This window comes from Eleutherodactylus coqui, chromosome 1 (genome assembly GCF_035609145.1).
Source record: "Eleutherodactylus coqui strain aEleCoq1 chromosome 1, aEleCoq1.hap1, whole genome shotgun sequence".
Lineage (NCBI taxonomy): Eukaryota > Metazoa > Chordata > Amphibia > Anura > Eleutherodactylidae > Eleutherodactylus > Eleutherodactylus coqui.
Genome location: NC_089837.1, coordinates 294,398,400 through 294,416,099, shown reverse-complemented (window position 1 = coordinate 294,416,099; position 17,700 = coordinate 294,398,400). Strand labels below are relative to the sequence as shown.

At 39.7% G+C, this 17,700-nt stretch overlaps 1 protein-coding gene across 1 annotated transcript; it reads right to left on the bottom strand.

Annotated features, from left to right (window-relative positions):
• Positions 1-894: 894 nt before the first annotated feature.
• On the bottom strand, positions 895-12,994 carry MATN1 (matrilin 1). Its single transcript, XM_066591759.1, has 8 exons — positions 12,904-12,994; positions 10,021-10,367; positions 7,813-8,035; positions 5,927-6,052; positions 5,433-5,837; positions 5,016-5,168; positions 4,755-4,835; positions 895-1,849 (listed from the first exon to the last, which is right to left on the bottom strand). Exons 1-8 carry the CDS (start codon positions 12,992-12,994, stop codon positions 1,797-1,799), a joined length of 1,479 nt encoding a protein of 492 aa, XP_066447856.1. The 3' UTR covers positions 895-1,796.
• Positions 12,995-17,700: the final 4,706 nt, after the last annotated feature.

Here is a 17,700-nt window from a genome sequence, read left to right as displayed (position 1 = left end):
CGTTGCGGCGAGCATATTTGCGCATGCACCCATGTGTTTAAAGGAGATGTCCCGCGCCGAAACGGGTTTTTTTTTTTTTAAACCCCCCCCCCGTTCGGCGCGAGACAACCCCGATGCAGGGGTTAAAAAAACCACCCGCACAGCGCTTACCTGAATCCCGGCGGTCCGGCGTCTTCATACTCACCTGCTGAAGATGGCCGCCGGGATCCTCTGTCTTCATGGACCGCAGGGCTTCTGTGCGGTCCATTGCCGATTCCAGCCTCCTGATTGGCTGGAATCGGCACGTGACGGGGCGGAGCTACACGGAGCTACACGGAGCCCCATAGAGAAGAGGAGAAGACCCGGACTGCGCAAGCGCGGCTAATTTGGCCATCGGAGGGCGAAAATTAGTCGGCACCATGGAGACGAGGACGCCAGCAACGGAGCAGGTAAGTATAAAACTTTTTATAACTTCTGTATGGCTCATAATTAATGCACAATGTACATTACAAAGTGCATTATTATGGCCATGCAGAAGTGTATAGACCCACTTGCTGCCTCGGGACAACCCCTTTAAGCCCTTAAATCCTGAGATTAATGATAGTCCCCATCCTGGGTTTATGTGTGTCTAGATCTTCTCTTCCCTCAGAACACAGTACTTTCACTAGCACAAAGTTCAGCTACAAGGACAACTGGGTAGAAGAAGAGCGGTTCCAATGATAAGACTGCTAAACATCAAGACAAGTGCAGTTAGTTATGGTTTAATTTCCTTTTTATTTTGGCAGAGAAATCTGTTTAACATTTTAAATTAAGTCATTTTGACAAGCAGAATGTATGATTCATGAGGACAGCAAGGTGAATGTTGAATATAAAAAAATCAAATATTTATATTATATATACATTATATATACTCTTTCTTTTTTAACAAGGAAAGCAAATATTCCTTCCAAAAGTAGATATACACACATATAGCAATGTATGTATAGATATAGTTATAAATATACGAATGGAAGAATTGTGTCATCAAATGAGAAGTAGTAATGTGATGTCACAAATACTGTGCAATATTTCGTATTCCTGCTTGAAAGCCTGTTCAATAAGAGAACGTATATTATTGTGTGTTAGAATAAAATGCTATATGGAAACTGTTGCAATGCATATTTTGGAGGCAAGTAGAGTGCTACCGTGTGTTTAATTGCCATCATTTGGCATCTTCGGCTAGCTCAGCCTCTGAGTTATAGACTTATAGGATATTTGAAGATATTTACCTTCCAACCAATACATCTTAAGTTAGACCTAGAGTTTTTGGTTGTGGTAATCTTTGAGATATGCTTCATACATATGAGTGTCTAGAGTAGTTTATTTGCTCATTTATATATACACACATTGTAATGTATTATTTCTTTCGTATAGACATATATAAATGTGAAGTTTTTTGACATACGTGTATATAAATATATCTTATATATAAGGACATATATCTATATACATACTGTATATATAGGAACATATATCTATCTTTATATATAGATGTGTATATACATGTGTGTCTAGGCACTTTTTACATGGAAAAAAGAACAGGTGGTATCTGTTTGCCGTCATTCACAGGATGCATCATGCCCATCCCCACCAGGGACTAAGTGTCTGATGGTAGAATCCAATACATGTCGCCAGCAACCCATGGTGTTTCATCATCCATGTGACAGTTCAAGGATAGAGGCTCTTTATGTAGGCAAGAAGTGGGGAATGATTTTTAGCCTCAAAAAATAAAGGGTTGGAAAGCCCCAACATTAAAGGAGTGAAAGGACATGTTTTCTTCAAACTGTGATTTTGTTCTCCAGGGCAGTGATTCTCTTGGACACAGCTTCGAGTGAGGAAGGCGTTAAAGAAATGTAAACTGGTAATAATTCACAAGGCAATTTATAATAATAACAAGAAGAATTGATTGCAATCAGAATCGTGCATCTAAGTGGGTAAACCATAAAACCATACTTGCCAATTAATCTGGACTGTTCATGAGTCCGGAGGAAAGGTAGAGTCCTCCCAACTGGGTCTGTTTGAGAAGAGCTAATATCCACAGACTGCTCCTACGAGCTTAATAACCTACACTCAGCAGTGACCTTCGATCAGCACTGAGAGACAAAATGAAATGTGTTCATCTGCTCTCTGACTGTTCACATCTTTTTCTTGCAGACGAGGAGAATAGTGAAGGAGCCTACAGATATCCCTACTATGGGACACTATGGGTGTCACAGTTATGTAAGTATTGTGATAGAGACACTATAGCTGTCGTTGTTATGGGGTCTATGGTTGTTAAAGAACACAACTGCAAATATGGGGCACTGGCTAGAAATCATGAGCGAATAACCAAGATGTTTGATGCCATCTAATGCATGAAAACACTGCTGCAACATATACTATACTTTACTTTTCTGGAGAACCTTATGTATTAAACAAACTAACACATTTAGCATAGTTATCTGACCGTAAGAAATAGCATAAATCTTCCTAAAGTGTCCCTGTGCCTTATAGTCTGAATGGTCTCCATTCTTCCCTGTCTGTTCATTGTCCAGCCAAGCGCAGAACAGTGATATCCCTCCTAGCCCCCTAGGCAGCAAGCTGAGCATTCACTTTGGCTGATCCTAGCCTACCCCAACTACACGTACTGCCTAAACTCTTTATCTTTCTTCTTATTCCTCCTTTCCAGCTAAATCATATCTCTGTTTCCCAGCACACAGGCAATCTGCGACAGTGATAAGGCTGTATTCTATAGACAGAGCATTGAGGTCATGAGTGCAAGCAATGCTGTTTAATACTATGCAGTTATTAAAGCAGAAGAATTACTGAGGAAGGGGTTAAGCACTGAGAGATAATGTGCAAGTGAATGAAGAGTAAGTGGTCAGAGGACATCATAGCTACAATACATCAGGAATGCAGGTGTCTGGTTCCACAGTGAACTCTCAGTGCACAGAGATGGCATGAGTGAATGTACAAATGTGCAGAAAGATATATGCTAGTATGTATTCCTTGAGCACCATTGAAGTTGAAAAACAAACATTTATTAGAACATTTGGTTCAAAACATAAGGATTTCCATCCAAAGAGAAAATCCATGTTGACACTTCATCACCGCTGGAGAACTAAATAGGGCTTACTCACACAGGAGTGCTGTTGTGCCCTCCCATCCCCTTTATTATTGCAGATTCTAATACTATTAGAATAAAATATTAACCCGCTTTCTACCCTACAACACCAAAAAACTAGGACTACTGTGGAGAAGTTGGTGACATTAGGCATAAAATATTTATTTCTTATTTTCTGTTGTCTAAAGCCTGGGTGCATCCTATAGTCAGGTACGTCTTATAGTCCAAAAAATATGGTATTTCTTTTTATCATTAGTTATGAAGAGTAAAGTATTTTTTCTACAAATACATTGATATATTATATTCCTGCATTATTACAATCATCTCATTATCATTTAAGGGGTTGCTCGACTTATTTAAATATTGTACCAACAGGCTCTCCATGTCTAAAAAACACAAACCAGATGATACCCCTCCTGGCTTCCCACTGTATCAAATGCTGCAGCTTTGGGTGTCTCCTCTGATGTAATGTTTAAAGGCTGCAGCAGGATGTCACAGGCTGCTGCAGCCAATGACAGAGCTCAGTGATCACTCCCCTCAGATGCACCAAATTTATGGACATGCCGTCCATGTGCCAGTAATTACTTTCTACGCCTGCTATGAGACCTGCATTATAATTTACACCAATTTCTGGCATAAATTATAGTAAATCTGTCAGTCCAAAAAAACCCTTCCCACTAAACCATCACTAACCCAACGAAATGGCAAAAACTTGCATATAATTTGCGACTTGTTTCATGCTAGACAACTGGTATAAAGCCTTTACTAAATCCCTACCTACTATAGATGTTTTATAATTAACTCCTCTTCACTATCCTAGACCAGTAGGAATTTAACTATTAATCCTAGGCTAACAAAAGAGTCACCATTAACACAATCACCGTATGATTATACACTTAACCTTTTTACCACATTTAAGTCATCCAATATTATGTATTGATGCATGACGGTATTACTTGGACATTGCGTTCCAATATTATGTGGGAATAATATTTGAACGCTACTAAGTGTTGAATTCTATAGAACGGTATTATGTTGGTGATGTATGTGAATATTATTTCTATACTAAATATTATTTGGGCACTATATAGTAGTATTATATTCTCATTGTATGCTGGTATTATTTGCACTATTTGGAGGTTTTATATATTAAATGGTAGTATTGTGTGCCCATATATGGTAATATTATTTGTAGAGATGAGCGAGTATACTCGCTAAGACACATTACTCGAGCAAGTAGTGCCTTAGCCAAGTATCTTCCCACTCATCTCTAAAGATTCGGGGGCCGGCACGGGTGACAGGTGAGTTGCGGCAGGGAGTGGGGGGCAGCGGGCGGGAGAGAGGAAGAGGGAGGTCTCCAGTCCGTTCCTCCCCGCTCTCCCCCGCCCCCCGCCAGCCCCTGAATCTTTAGAGGCGAGCGGGGAGATACTCGGCTAAGGCACTACTCGATCGAGTAATGTGCCTTAGCGAGTATACTCGCTCATCTCTAATTATTTGGAAACTGACTAGTGGTATTAGTTATTTACTGTAACATCTGGCAGCTTTATCTTATCACTGCGTAACAGTATTTTTTTCTCTCAAACCACCCGTTGTAAATTTTATTAGGATGACTATAACTTTATAAAGAGGATATTTTTCTTTGTTAATGCCTGGATGAGCTCTCCCACCTTGGTCTGGAACTTCACAATAGCCTCACATTCGCAGGGATTTTCTTCTGAAAGTATAAAAATTAAATATTAGTTGTTAACGAAACGGTCTATAATCTCAGTTAGAGCAGTTGCACATGAGCATATTAGGTCTACTAACCATGAATTCACAGCATCATAGGAATCTAAATATGACTGTAATATGCTCCTGTGAGACTGACCTTAATGTACAGTTGTGTAGCACATACCAACACAGATCTTCATTTGAAGCTTCTTGCCAATTTCTTTCATGGCCTTGAAATCAGCTGTATAGAAATAATGCTCATTCACTGGTTCGGAGGCAATCAACCGTAGTTCATCCTCCACAGCATTGCCTACGCCAACTGCATACATCTTATAACCTGTATAATATGTACAACTCTAATTAATCTTATTGTTTAAGAATAAGAGCGGCATACATAAAGGCATACTAATAAATAATTGAAGTTTATGTCTATAAAAATACAGTTTCACTCATATAGCTTGTTCAAAATAACAATGTCCAGATAAAAGACGATAAAAACCTTGTAAAACTATGGAGAAGGGAATCATCTACTAAATACACAGTGATGTCCAACCTTGCTTGGATATCTAGTTTAGGAAATGTAATGCATGATTTGCCTTACCAAGTTCCTTAGCCTTCAGTGCAGCATCATTGATATAGTCCTGGGAACGGCCATCAGTAAAGACAATGCCAACTTTTGAAACACCTGGTCTTCCTCCATTGGAGATGGTAAAAGTGTTGTCAATGAGATACTTGAGGGCTTGACCAGTCATGGTTCCTTTCTCCATATAAGACATCTTTTTTACAGCGGTCTTAATGTCTTTCCTGTTGTTAAATCTGCCCAAGGGGAACTCCTGTCTTACTGCACTGGAGTACTGAACTAGCCCAACGTGTGCCTTGTTGTCACCAACATCCACTGATTCCACAATCTGATTGATAAATTGCTTGACAAGTTCAAAGTTCTCTGGGCGAACGCTCTTAGAACCATCAATTAGAAACACCAGATCAAAAGCTGAAGCACCACAGGCTATAAGAAAGGAAAAACTTATTATCATTACCATCACCATGAGTGGTCAAAGCAAAACAATTATGTGGCATGTTTTATTTGATCCCTACCATTGCAGGTCTTTCCATCATCATTTAATGTGTATCCATCCCTGCAGGCACAGGTGTAGGACCCAGGGGTGCTAACACAAATTTGCTGACAGTCATGATCTCCAGTAGAGCAGAGATCAGCCATTTCTGTGCAAGGAAATTGTAAAGACAGATGAGTACATACTAAAATAAGAATTACAAATTGTATGTTCACAGATAAACATATGGTCAGGGCTAGCCTTATGGGTGTGCAACCATATAGGAAGCATGCCTTTCCCTGTATGAAAAGGATGCAATTCTGCCATGTCAGCTCAGCTGTACACATTAGTAAGCTGCAGAGAGCAGACTGTCAGAAAGTGACAGAGATCCTCCAGAGATGTCCGTAACCCCTTTTTTTTCCCCTTGTCTGTTAGCAGAACCCTTTGTGACAACCCTGATTGGATGCTTGAGTCAGGGGTTCATATAGTGGACCCCACCCAGGAGCTGCCAAGTGCAATCTAGTGAGGCACTCAGACTCTGCCCCTGCCGATACAAGGTCCTCTTTAAGGAGATATCTTCACAAGTATCACTAGCTCTTGCTTGTGTTTTGCTGCTGCTAGTAATGGGGCCTCAGGTAATAATGCTTGGCTCCACCCCCCTTATGGCCACTGTGTGCTTTTCGCAGCAGTTTTCTTTTTTAATTGCTGCAAAAAAAGCTTTGGTTTTACCGCAATTTTCGAAAAACTAAGTGGCAACCACATTGTGGCCATAATGCAACCACAGTGTGAGAACCCAGCCTAAGGCCCAGTGTCGACGGGCAAATTTGAATTTGGCAACTGCTCGGACAATCCTCAGTTTAAGCCGCCCATAGGAAGACATGGGCATCCGCATCGGAATTAAAGCATGCGGATTCATTAGCTGACTTTTTGGTCCGGAAAACAAATCGCAGCATGCTCCATTTTGCTATGGTTTCCGCATGGATGGCTTCCATTGAAGTCAAAGGAAGCCATCCGATCATCGGCCCATCCACAATTGAATTGCGGATGGGCCATGGATTCCGTGGGAAAGCAGGAAATGAAAAACGAATCTCTACTGCACGTGTGCACCGACCGGCGCTTCCGCACACATCTGCAGTGAAGACCTGGACAGGTAAGCACTGTCCTCGGCTGCGGGCAGGGTCGGATTCCGCATGCATGAGGCCTTAGTGTGGGATGGTGGAAGTCTGAGATCTGAGACACTCAACAATGGCGAGAAAAAAAGCTGAAATAGAAGGTTTGAAAAGCTATTCTAGTTTCATTAAATATAAGTTTGTTTGTTTTTTTAAATAAGCAGTTATACAGTTTTCCAAAATACCTTTGTACCAAGATACCTTTCCAGATCTCTGCTTGCTTTCATCCAGTGGGGTCCTTCATAGTGAATGACAATCTGTCCGGGCCATGTGACCACAAAGATGAACTTGTCATTACAAGACAGAACTCTCATTACTTTACTGTGGGATCACATAACTCGGGCACATTATTATCCACTATTAAGGACTGGATGACAGCAAGCAGAGATTGATATAGAAAGACTATTGGAAAATGAATCAGCTTTTATTCATTCCTGTAGATATGAGGTGTTCGTCGATTGCATCTTGTAGGGTCCAGCCAGTGGGGTGGTCTAATTGAGAGAGAGCAGAGCTAAAATCTGCCTATTTGATGATCACAATGCAGTTCATTCTACCGTATAAATAAAAGCTCATTATTAGGACACAAAACAGCATAAGAGATGTACTGTATGTATCAGTTGTACACTTACTTATGCCAAGTATTTCATTAAAAGAAGCCTACTGTGTGAGATAGCTGCCAAAAGAAAACTTCACACAGGCTGTCGTCTAACCTCGGGCTGGCCCTGCATATTTTTAAATATGCTTTTTATTTGTGACTTACCACAGAATGCTTCCTGGAATTTCTTGGTAAGCTTCTCAATCACACTGTAGCTCTCCACATAGTCCACATGTTCATTTAGGGGCTCGCTGGCAATCTGACGTAGGATGGTCATATCAGCACGTCCCACTCCAATGGCAAATAGCTCCAATCCACTTTCTCGTGCCCTAGCAGATATATCCTTTACACCATCCTGAGGTCGACCATCAGTTACTACAATAGCTACCTGAAAATAGTTAAATAACAAGTTTTGTTTACTGAATCATTATTATTTCATTACTTTCAATGCCAATTGATAAGTTTACAATTCACCTTTGAGAACAAATAGCAGAAAATGATCCCATATACTGTAGACTATATGAGTCAGTAGCCTACTGCACTGGAAACATGATGCTTTGAAAGGCTTCTACTCTAGTTATCCTATCATCAGACATCACAGTCACACGCTCGTTTGTCAGTAGATAATATTCTGCTTTCTATTCTTGTTTTTTTTTCTCACTAGTCGTACAAGCAGTAGAGCTTTAAACTACCAAATGTCTGAAATGCTGTTTCTGCTTGCTTTACAGTCCATCAAACTTCCATAGACAGTTCATATCTTACCTTTCTTTTATGTGTTCTTGCTGAAGACTTCCTTTCTTGTCAGGTAACACTACAGACCATCTACAAATTGCAGACTACTATTGGAACCTTTTCTTGACTATCGTTATATTACAACCCTGTTTACTTGAAAATAAAACCTACCCCAAAAATAATGTATATTTTGGAGCAAAAATGAATATAAGACCCTTTCTTATTTTCGGGGAAACAGGGAAATAACTGACCTTCTAATAGCACTAGGGAGCATAAATGACATTTATTTTAACCATTATGCATCAATGACAGCCGTTGCTTCACAAAGGTCTGTGTGTTCCAGAATCTAGTTATACTACACCTCAAGAGGGGCCCTCTCGCCATCCCTTCACAGTTGTAGCTGACAATACCTCTGATAAGTCTCTGTTATACTTTATCAAAGCTGCATTCTTCTACTGACTGTTCTACGGTCGGGAGATATCACTCTTAATGAAATACTAGAAGTATACAATACATTTTACTACCTGGTTCAGAAATGTACAAATTCCTACAGGTGCATGGGAATTATTTTTGTAGTTTGATATCACTCTTACGTCAAAACACTAGCGGCACTGATTTGAATAATGCCAGACTCGTAGCATGAGGCATAAGAAAGACCTGACAAGTGCCCAGAGAACAAGAGGTGGTTAATTTTGTCCTGGGAGTCAATCCAAAGAGTGAGTCCTTTCTTGCTTTATGGCTGGTGCAATTTACCTAAACAATACTGTTATCTGAAAAGGAAATCGTACTGTGAGGCAATTAATGTTTTGTGTTCCCAACTTCAAAGGAGCCTTCAAAAACCTTCCATTACCTTCATTTGAGTATCTTTAAAGAGAACTGTCTGCAAGATCATAATGCCCTAACCACAGGCAGTATGATGTAGTGACAGGTCCCATATTATTTAACTCTAAAGTGCTACAGAGTTTTAGAAGAATCAACTTTAACACTGGGTCAATGTCAAAATTATGGGCAGATCTCAGGTAGAAGCATCTGCTGGGTAATTCTAGTCCCATTTTGTCTGCCTGGCTAACTATGAGTAACCCAATGATAAAGCTGTTGTGGCAGCAGTTAAGAGTTAAACATACAGTAGCTCATTATAATTGTGGGACCTGTTGCAATATCTGTCTGCCTGTAGTGACAGGAGCGTAAGATTGCTGACTAGTTCCTCTTAAAACCATCAATGAGCTAGGAAGCATTTGTCATTAGACACTATCATCAACCTTGCCATGTAGTACATATCAGCAATGCATGCACAAAATAAACTATAATACATTACTAGTAAGATTACAAATAATCCAATCTCTATGATTTGGCTCTATAGGTCACCTTTGAAAATTCCTAATCCCAGAGTTCCCCCCACACCCCCACACCCCACCCATATAAGTAATCCTATTTTATTTGGGCCTGTAGCTTAATTTAGATTGTTGTACAATTGGGCCTTTGTCTGTCTGAATTTTATTTATAAATGATTAGTTATTGTAGTCTTAAAATTTAGGTGCATATATATATAGGCATAATTATAGTGGTAATTATATCATTGATTCTACATAAGTATACTTGGCAACCTGTAAAAATAGCATACTTCATATCTATGTTGCTCACCTTCTTTACACCCCGAGATTTGAGCCTTGCTCCTTCTCCCTCAGTGAAGGCGTGGTTGATGGCATATTGAATGGCAAGACCTGTCATTGTTCCAGTGGACAGCGGCTGGATCTTTTTGACTGCCTGGAGTAGGGCAGCCTTAGTCTTGTGGGTTTTGAGCGAGAACTCATTTTTGACAGAACTGGCATAATTAAGAACACCCACTCTTGTGTTATTTACACCAACATCCAGAGCTTCGATGACTTGAGACAAGAAAACCTTGACCTGTTCAAATTCAGAGGGTCTTACACTACGGGAACTGTCTATGATGAACACCAAGTCAGTAGGATGAGTCCTGCAATTGGGGCCTTTTTGGGAGAGAAATTAAAAATCAATCCATATCTATGTTAATTCAGTCCGTACATTTAAAAACACTCTCTATCCATGTGTAGACGTTTGTAGACCACAATTACTGTGCAGTCTACAAATCAACAAGCCACAGCATTAAACTAAGGATTTACTTGCCTGTCTTTTATAAGTTTTCTAATTGTATTACTCCAGCATAATAAGTAATGTAATTTTCAGCATGATGCATTAGAACAGATGGTTAAATCTGTGGATTAAGCATTTTGACAGGGAGACAGTGTTAATAATATAATCCTATTTTTATGTTTAGAGTTTGAAAGCCAAAAATATGTGGATTTCACTAGAGAGTGGAATCTGCTAGTTTATTATAGCATCATTATTCTGCATTGAGTGGCTGACCCATATGTTATATACATGTGTGTGCTGATTGTATATGGCATATAAACTTTGTCTTGAAGATGCTATAATTGATACGGTCGTTGGGAATGCATGACATTTAATTTTCATGGAACAGGCTTGAAAGCCTGATCTCCGTAATTGGCACCTGGTTCTAGAAATCTGGCAGATGTTAATAGCTTGTTTATTTTGAGTCATAACCAAACTAAAAAACGTTTACAGACTTCATTTTGCAACAGTTTGTTTTCCTCTTGATGCACGAGTCTCAGCACTTTGACTGCATTGATACATGTTGAACTGATCCAAAGAATAACAGAAAATATTTATTCATTATTGTCAAACTTGTTTTCTGTATTTTTATGATTACTATAAGAATTGCATAAGCTTTCTATTTTTGTTAATAATTGACAATACTTGAAAAAAAAGTTTGTGATGACATAGGCTGCTATAATACATGCAGGGTACTAGGGACAGTGGAGATGAGGAGTTGCGGTAAGAAGCCTCTCTGACTTGGTCAGTGTATTTGGATACAGGGACAGAGTGCAAACTTAAGGGGAATCTGTCAGCAGAAGGTAGTGCCTGTCACATTGATTACAGTGATATGTCTGCAATATCTATCTGTGCAGTACTTTTGGAGAAGCTTGCATGTTAATAATAGCAGACAAACACTGAAATGTCAATCCTTGGCTGGAGGATGGGATAGGTGTAGCTAGTCTGCAGCTCGTGAATATCCAAGAGTACTGTAAGTATTCCTCTCTGCATGCGCTGCTAGTAATAAAATACAAGTTTCTCCAAAACTACTGCACAGATACAAACTGTGGATATATTACTGTAATCAGTGTGCCTATCACTACCTTATGCGGCTCTCAGAGAGGCGTGAAAGAAGATTAGGACAGAGTATCTTTTAATTTTGCTCCGGAATATGGAAAGCCTACCTACAACTGTCACAATCACACAGTCTTAAGGCCCATTTACACAGGATGATTATCGTTCAGAGTTGTTCATATCTCCGTGCTCCTGCGGGAATTTGAATGATAGTCATCCCGTGTAAATACATGCAGGGACTGAATGACTGGACGAGAGTTGTTCAGTCATTCAGTATCTGCATGCAGAAACCTCAAGGACTAGCTGTTCAGTGTAAATAGCAGTTGTTCAGTTCTGAAAGACTGTCTACTTACAGTGAAAGGAGGAGGGTGGGGGAAGAACGCTCTCCAGCCGTCCCCCTCCATGCTGGCTAGGCTCTGAGCGATGCCAGCGATACTCACTCCTGTGTAACAGCACGGGAGCAAGCTTCACTGGGACGCGCTGTTGGGCATCATCTGCCTGACAGTTCGTCCCGTGTAAATGGGGCTTCATACAGATGTAATCAGGTTTAAGCTGGCTGTGATAACTTTCTGTGACGCGCTATTTTATCCTAAACCCATAAAAGTGATTGTTATCTTACCTTTAACACAACAAAAACAACTGTAAAGAAATTTAAAGGATAAACAAACCGTAGCACAGAAAGTAATCCTAATGCCGTAGGAGTCAAGTTAAACTTGGCTACATACCGTATGTATGAGTATGAATATAAATAAATAAATTATGCATTTTAACTACGTTAGGAGAAATTCGGAGAAGAATAATAGGTTTAAGTTCTGTGATTAGAACAAATCTTATTTCTCAATCATATCACTTCCATAATATTCTATGGTACCACTTCATAATGCACAAACCTTTACACAAAGCGGAAACCATAGCAATGAGTCCGTTCATATTTTGCAGAAAGTTAAAGTACCCTCATGGTTATCAGTTATACAGCATTTCACAAAGCATTGAAAAGCCACAAAAGAGTTTTATGTCAGATAGCTCTGAAAGGAAGAGTTGTCTTCTTTTAGCTGTTAGGCAATATTTATTGTTAATTATAAAAAAGTTCAATCAATAGGATAACCACCTTGCCATGCTCACTATATATACATCAAATTTGGTTCTCAACATTTTTATCTTATGGGGAGTTGACTATTTCCATTTTTCAATAACACCAACCTCTTAACGCATTAATATGATTACTGGTATTCTCCAAAGTTAATAATATTAACTTATGTTTTATGTCTTAGTTTATGGATATGTTAGATTGGTCATACAGGTAAGTAAAGCACTCACCCCTTAGCTGCTGTGGCACTGCTCCTACTGCAACATAGCTATAGCAGCTGAAGAATAGGAGAGTAGAAAGTAGACACAGAGAGGTCTTCATGGTGTCTGGAGAAGAGTCAGAAAGCAGAGTGAGAATGATGGAATGGGTAATTTGTGCCCAAGGTATCCTACCTACACACCTCTAAGTGTACCTCCCAGTTAAGTAACAGAACGAGGGATGGGATGGGTGGAGATTGGCAAAGGGAGGTGTATATATATGGGGAAAGGATCAGTAGGATAGCTGTGCTTTTTAAAATATTGTCTTTCAAAACATGACAGTTAATACTGTAAACACTTTTTATAAGACGGAAAAAGTTTCATAGAACAGGACATTAGGTGTAATATGAAGTGCTCAAACAACATTATATCTAGCACTGGTGGAGATAACCTGTATGTAACATCATCAAAATTAGACCAATAGAGGTGGCTGTTCATCTGCCCAGTGCTGAACTTTTGGGCTGAACAGCTGAGCTGGCTGGACACCCAGGGGACTAGCTGTCAATTATGCTATTCAGTAGTCTATGATTTGTAAGAGGAGGAATGGAATGTCTGGAAGTTGGAACCAGTGATTCTGCTACGATTGGGTTAATCAGGTGAAAGCTACCTAAATGAGATCCTTTCAGTGTGACTTATAAAAGAAGGCCTGTATCTGTAGAGAAGACATAAAGGTCTCTGTTCAGTGCAGAGCTAACTTCAGGCTTTACTCACAAAGTATCTCCATAGCGCTGCACACCACAATTCATTGCTGCTGTGGTGCAGTGTAATTACTTACTGCCAGCTACACATGTCGCCCTAAAGTAGGATTGTATGAAGCATCTGGAATTAAGGGACTTAAGGAGTTAAAAAGTATTTCGGAAACACTTAACCCTGCTCAATGGCTGCAGTGTAGTTACTTTACAGTAATTGTTCATGTGTTATGTATATACGTATCATAAAAGTCTTCCTTTCTACACAGTAGTTGTCAGTCAATACCTTTTACTTGAATATTGTTGCATTTCCTCCTCATATAACTGCTCTCTATATAGACTTCTGCTATCTACGGAGTAGAATTCTTAAGTAAGCAGTACTGTGAAAATAAATCCTTAAAGGTCTGCAAAAAAAAAAGAGTGTTCTATATATGACTACGCACACCGAAGGAGGATATAGTCTAATGGACACTGTATATAATACTGTGCTTAACAGATGAAGTTACAAATTATACTGGGCACAAGACAGCTAGCTCTCATTAACAACATATTGTTCTGTGCATGCTATTACCTTGAAGTTGAAAGTTTCATAATGCCAATTTATGACAACATATACTGAAGCTGTACAAAGAATCACATAGTAATGAGGTGGCATTAAAAGTCTTATCATTATTCATTTACTGTATACTCTGAATAAGGAGTCCTCTGTACCTTACAGTCCTTGCCAGTTACACTTATTACAGTTACAGCTCAACCTCACATTATATATATATATATATATATATATGTAATTATTCTTCTCACCCTTATGGGTGGTAGGTGTCTTTCCCAACCTTGAGTCCTTTACCAGAGGCTTGGGAGGTTGAGGGCTTTGGGCAGAATTTTTGGCTGTTACTAATATTATACTCCTCTGGATAGTGTGCTCACATGTTGTTCCTGGCACTTGTTGGAGCCATTCTCACAGTTTAGGAGTCACAGCCCCATGTGCTCTTACCACAATTGGGACCACTTTGGCCTTCACTTTTCACATCCTCTCTAGTTCTTCTTTCAGGCCCTGGCACTTCTCCAGCTTTGCATACTCCTGCTTCCTGATGTAGCAGTACGAAGCAACAGCAACATCATCACCACTGGCTTCTGGTCCTTACCCATTACCACAGGGTTTGGTTAGTTGGACAGTACCTGTTTGTTCATGCCTGAAAGCCCCATAGAATCTTTTGCTTGCATCTGCATCCTGCCACTATGTGTTGGACTGTCTCTGTGATTTCTCTGCACAGTCTGCACCTTGGATCCTGCCTAGTGTTGTAGATCTGATGCTTAGTGTCTGTTCTTGTCCTGCTATGATCAGTGCCTCAGTGCTGTCTTTGAGCCCATCCCTCTCCAGCCACTGGTAGGATTTCTCAACATCAGCCACGTCAACTATCTGTCAATGTTACATCCTATCTCAGAATCTGAGACATCTTTGCTCACTACTTCCAAACAGCCAAGGGAGCTGTGGCATGACAGATGGATCCAATTCATGGAACCTGATAATTTGGTCAAGTTGTTGCTTTCTATAATTGACTATTTAGTTCTATAGCTATTCTTCTAAATTTGTTCTAGTTAGTTTTGTTTGAATGTTTGGTTGGTTAGTTAGGACTCTCAAGACAATGAGAACGCTTGATGCAGGTTGTGAACTTGCATATTTAAGGCAAAATATAAAAATAGTGCAATTTAATTTTTCGAAATGAATATATATATATATTTTTTTTTTTAAACAGAAGATTGAAAACTTTGTATCTGTTTGTTAAAATACTAAAATGAGTACTCCTCTTCTGATAAGTTACTCCCTAGCCACTAGATAGGGAGTAACAGGGTGATTGGTGCTGTGACCTTCACCGAACCCAAAAATGGAAGGCCCATTTTCCCTGTACTCCTCACCGCAGCTCCTGCCGTTAGGAGGAAATTAAATTGAGTGTGCAGTGTTGTTTCATTCATTTTCAATAGGACTGCTAGAAATTGCCGAGTACAAAGTATTTGGCTACTTCTGTCAGCCCTACTGAAATGAATGGGGTGGCAGCCATGCATGCGTGAGCTGAACTTCATTCAATGATGTTACTGCGGGTGGGAGAAGACACCAAAAAGTGAGAAAGAATGAAGAAATGGGTTTCCCTCATTTACTGGATTAGTGGAGTTCCAATGGTTGAACAACCACCGATCTATCAGTTTTTACCCATCCAGTGCAAACCATCTGTGTAAAAAACTTATGGCTTGTCCTATTCCTATCCATTTCATAGACGAAAAATAGGATATGCTACTGCATGTCAATGCCCTGTTTTTGTGCTAATAGGACAGCACAGTGACTGGTGTCTCAGTTCTCTCCAATGTGAGTTGCACTAGTTTTGCCTGGAATTGTGGGCAGAATCTGTAGAAGAAGTTAGAAATGGAATCCCTGGTGCAGATTGTATCATTGACCCCCAAAAAAGCACAGATGACATTTTAGGATTCAAATTTATCATTTACTAAACTATATCAAAAGCAGAAATACATAAAAAATACAGAAACACATACATAACAATATTTTTTCATCAATAAAAGCAATTTCAACTCTGTATAGGTTGATAAGGACTGAGAATTCTGACACAAGGCTGTGTAGTATGCTCCAAATATTTCTGCCTGTAGCCAGTAACAAAAATCACCATGCAGGCATATAAATGGATCCGCATAATATGGCCTATCCTGAAAGTAAAGACCCGGTGTAGGTGGGTTTACCTCAAAGACCATTGGCTGGTTATATAGCCTATAGGGTTAGGGTGGTGGCATAGGTTGTGGTGTTGTTTAGAACTGTTAACTCTGATAATGTTGCTACTGATCTAAAGTAGCAAAACGTTCCCAGGGATCATTTGGAGATATGCATGCCTCTAGGATTGTATTTATCACCAACTGTGCGGGCATATATAATTTGGGTATGCACCTTATTTTGATGGCTGTAATACTATCTCTTGTGTATTTTGACCCAAGAAATCAAGCATCTAAGTAAAAATTTATTGAGTGGGAGACGGTGCACACCTTGATCTCCTCTTGGTGGCCTGTGCATCTGGTTGTGGCTGGACTTTTGACTCATCTTGATTGCTAGTATATGGGGTTGTGGGAGAGAGCTAGGGTTAGTGTTAAAGTTATGGTTAGGTGAGTGTTAGGATTATTGTTAGGCAATAGCTAGGGTCAAGCAAAGGTTAGGGTTAGGTGACAGTTAAGGTTAGTTGAGGGTTACGGTTAGGTGGGAGTTAGAGTTATGATTAGGCAATGGTTAGGTTTAGGTGAGGATTATGGTTAGGCAAGGATTTGGGTTTGCCAATTCTCCAATATTTGAGGTCAGAGATCAATGACATTTTTGAGAAACATCAGTTGCTGGGTGCAGACATAAGTTCTTGTATGGGCTCCACCTGCAGTCTGTGTCATTTCCTTACTAAATTGATCCCTATAGCTCTTTACAACTTTAACAACTACAACAATAACCAAGGGGTTGTTATACGGATGCACAGTGTCTGTAAGGGATACATGGTGGAAAAGTTATGGGGTCAATTAGGTCCACAGTTTGTGTGCTTCTTATGCATATTAGACCTTTGTAAAGCTTAAATAGAGTGCCATCTTTCTCCATGGCCTGACCACATCTTCCCACAAAATGTCTTTGTTGTGGTGATTGTGACAGCTTTCATTATTTTCATCCCATACCTCATACCTTGTCAGCTTTTCCATACTAATGGCTTGAGACATTGTGAAAGTTTATTTTGAAACACTCTGATGTCTGTCCCATCCCTACTCTGTAGTACTCTCTGGCCTGGCCAAAGGACATCCTGGTGTGTTGCCTAGTAACATACCTGAAAAATGAAATGCCATCACATGTTATGTAGGTACAATTCTGTTTTTCATGCACCCACTGACTTGAATGGGTGATTTTGGCGAGTGAAATCAAACCAGAATTACACATTCAACTTAAAAGTGGGAAGAAACTAAATGCACTTACATGTCATACAAATGCATTCCATTTTTTAATGCACTCATTAACCTGAATGGGTGATTCTGGTCTAAGAATTTCATCAGAATA